A 3,580-nucleotide genomic window follows, 5' to 3' on the forward strand; every position below is an offset into this window, starting at 1 on the left:
TTTGCTGCAGCCATGGACTCTTCCCGTGTCGTTCGACACAGCTATCATCCCATTCGTCCACCCATTTTCGTTTGAGGCTGCGTGAATAAAAGGTTACATATCACATTAATTGAATACGGACGGACAACCGATACCGACTCTATCGCGGGCCCTCTTGACTCCTCTCTGCAACTGGCGCAGCATCTTCCATCTCGCCTCCCCGAACACAGCCTGTAGATCATCGGACCCTTCCGAAGTCTTTTCAGCCACCGGTAGTGTTCGAGACTATTACAAGAGCCATCGAGAGAAATTAGGTCGGAAGCGACAGTACTGTTTGGCCTCGGCCTTTTTTGGCATGCATTGCTCGTAACACTCCTTGCCGAGTCGGTTCCAGTGGGAAAGCTCCCATCTTCTTCCCATCATATGCCGCTTGTAGCCGGAAGAAGTATCTTTCAGTATCTTTTTTATACACCCCCGAATTAGCAACGACCCATGCTACTCTTTAATTTCGCCAATGGCGACATCACGGCTCCAGGGGTAAGGCGTGGCGAGACTCTCTCGCCTCAGCATGTCTTGGATATCTCGCTCCTTTTTACCTACCGAACATTCATTCACAACATTTTAGGGAGATCTTTCATTACCCCGAAATATGGGAAGTGTCGGGCGCGATTTTATCGGCACTCCTTTGGATTGCGATAGCTTCTGTCGTGAGAATACTGGGTTCTTCGACTCCTTAACTGCTTCTACTTCAGAGGTATTGGCCACCCGTATTGCCTGCTGCTAGTCAGGTGCCAGCAAGGTATGTCCCCCCGAGGCGCGTCACCTTCCTGATCTTCTTCCGTGTATTGTTTTCTCCCATGATCTTTACCAAAGCAGCAATCCGTGGCTCTTTCACCAGAGATGACACGGACGCAGAAGCGTTACACTCCGGACATGTTTGAGAGACAAGCTCAAGGTGACGGCGTATACTGAACGATGAAACGGAACGGTAGAGTAAATACAGAAGGCAATTCCATACCAAGCACTGCAGAAGACATGAGAGCACTTAGCCATCATCGGAGCATCGAGAAAGCCTTTACAAACTGGACAACGTAACTGCGAACAAACTCATCATGCGGCTGAAACCGACAGACCACCTTCCGGCTGAACGTATCTCTTTTAAACGAGGTTGAGCGAACACCGTTAGCCACTACCTGCGACTCCATCTCTTTAAACGCAGCCAATAAACCGGGGTTCTCTCCTCCCAGAGCTGCTGATCCTTCTCCCACACTCCTGGATATTATCATCATGGACACATTCACGTTGCCCTCACTGTATCACTTCCTTGCTCGAGGAGGGGTCGCTGGCCCCAACTTCAATGGACTCGTATTGACTGCCACGTTCCTGTTCTGGCGCGGGGCCGGAGCTGTCTTTACTCTTCCGGACTGTTCTCCACGCTGCCTTTGCGGCGTCGACAATATCCTATAACACACCAAATGGTGACTTCTACTATTACTGCCCTTCATCATTACCTCCCCGATGTAGAGCTGCTCTCTTCTACTTTCCTTTCCTCAAGGCGAGCACTCCTTCGAGGGGCCGGTGCTCTGAAATTCAAGGATTAATTACATTCAGCAAGACTAACTCAACCCACTCTATTTGCGCATCGCAAACGTGATGGCTCGGTGAATTGGTATCAGAACACAGATCAACCACTTCCGAAGTGTCACTGGTTCTTCTTCCCACTAGTCGCCCCGATGCAGTCATGGCCAACCTAGATGATGGGAAGTCCTCTCCTACCAGTTGTGTGGGACTAGAACTCAACATAGCAGCAATACAAAAGATATCTTTACATTGACAAGTAGAATGTATGATGGTCACCGCCAGTGGCAGCAGCAGGAGGGAGAGGGGAATAGTACAGAAGGCAAATGAGAGGTGGGAGAAGAGGGGCGGAGACGCGAGCAAAACAAGGATGATGCTAATGATGACGAAAACAGAAGAGGTCGCGGTTGAACAAGCCAATTGACGACACTCGTACCAAACTTATCGGTAGACACACACACTCGCCAATCGAGAAGAGAAAACGCACTGACTTTCCATCGGCACATTTCATCATCATTATTATTATTGCAGACCCTCACACGGCAGTCTGCTGTATACAGAAAGTTATGCCCTCAATAAAAAGTAATGTATTGAGCGAGGGCAAGGTACACCATTAACGTGTTAAAGCAACGCATCTCCATAATAGCTCACCTAAACATAAATCCACCATGACTAACACAGTCATCATCTATATGTCTCTTACTTCTACTCCTACACATTTGCCTTCGTCGAACTGCTCTGTGCCGTGTTGTGGCCATCGTATTCAGCTTGAAGGTATGCCCACTTCGCCTCAGCTATCTCCTTCGCTTTTTGGGACCTAAACACATCGACATCAGAATGATGAACCCGAGACAATACTCTCCTACTGTTCCGCGATGATCCGGACTTTCGAATTGCACTCATCAAAAAATGGTGGATCAGCTTCCATGAGCAGTTTAATAACATTGTACGACAAACCGTGGACAGTAGTGTTCCAATGGGAGTCAGAATTCCTGTATCTGCATCAAAAGGAATGTAAGTAGTACAAAGGGCCATTCAAAGAACTTACAATGGTCCAATGACAATCGGGAATATAACCTGCCGGTTCTGGTTGATTCGCTTCGCGATATAATCATTATTCCATAAGAAAAGCACTCGTTCAGCAACCTATAACAACAGCTCTCACAGCGAAGGTCGAGATCATATCATCTACCTGGAAATGCGGACTTGCAATACATTGCCCTATCCGTCTGAATAATGGCACTTCAACTTTCTGGAATTCCGGTGGTTGAGTCAACTACATAATTCAAAAGGTGCTTCGCTCCGCTGTTGACTTCAATAAGTTTACCTCCAAAACTACCTCCACTTCATTGAGGAACAACACTTCTTTGGGCGTGTTCGTTATCGGCCAAAATCGGAGGAGACCTGCCATCATCACATTTCCATCATTTATCGCTTCGCTCCGTCGAAATTTTACCCAAAATTATGGAATCTGCCAACCGCGGGTCCTTCTCAACGTACTGAGTCATACAATAGGAAAGCTGCTGATGGAAAGAGTTCAACGTCTTCACCTACACAAAGTCACAAAGTCTATGAATATCACCCAGGTCTTCCCTCACCTTATGGAGGGGTATAAGGCTCTTCTCTAAGAACTGCTTGTGCTCCTCCTTCAACGGAAGGGCAAAACCGTTAACAATCGAGCCGAAAATTTCCAACAGCTCCTCAATGCCGTTATGGTACTCGCTCTCGTAGATGATCTTATAGAACAGGTTCTGCATCGCCTTTCGAATGAATGCCCGCAAGGCCATGAATTTTCCTAGTGAATCCAATACTTCGCCGCGCTGCTACTATAGCAAGTAGTACCGTATATCCTATGCAGTATCGTTTTGAGGTAGTCCCTCTCTCGGGGGTCTTCCGAGTCGAACAGATCCATCAGCCTAAAGGACGACCATCGATACTCATACTAGAGTAATTTCAGAGTCTCCATCGCGAATGAGTATTAGAGCAACCTCTCCTGCGACTCCCACTACCTCAATACGAACGT

At 47.5% G+C, this 3,580-nt stretch overlaps 1 protein-coding gene across 1 annotated transcript in view; it reads right to left on the reverse strand.

The window, feature by feature from the left end:
• Positions 1-2,268: 2,268 nt before the first annotated feature.
• Pmar_PMAR020517 (Serine/threonine protein phosphatase 2A 57 kDa regulatory subunit B' beta isoform, putative) overlaps positions 2,269-3,580 on the reverse strand; it is a gene marked incomplete at both ends in the record, with an annotated part of 1,960 nt that continues 648 nt past the window's right edge. Inside the window, 8 exons of the mRNA XM_002775490.1 lie at positions 2,269-2,374; positions 2,424-2,555; positions 2,606-2,703; positions 2,750-2,833; positions 2,885-2,961; positions 3,014-3,107; positions 3,156-3,352; positions 3,400-3,473. Coding sequence (XP_002775536.1) covers positions 2,269-2,374; positions 2,424-2,555; positions 2,606-2,703; positions 2,750-2,833; positions 2,885-2,961; positions 3,014-3,107; positions 3,156-3,352; positions 3,400-3,473 — 862 coding nt within the window. The remainder of the gene's footprint in view (positions 2,375-2,423; positions 2,556-2,605; positions 2,704-2,749; positions 2,834-2,884; positions 2,962-3,013; positions 3,108-3,155; positions 3,353-3,399; positions 3,474-3,580) is intronic.

Source organism: Perkinsus marinus, assembly GCF_000006405.1.
Source record: "Perkinsus marinus ATCC 50983 genomic scaffold scf_1104296955874, whole genome shotgun sequence".
Classification (NCBI taxonomy): Eukaryota; Perkinsozoa; order Perkinsida; family Perkinsidae; genus Perkinsus; species Perkinsus marinus.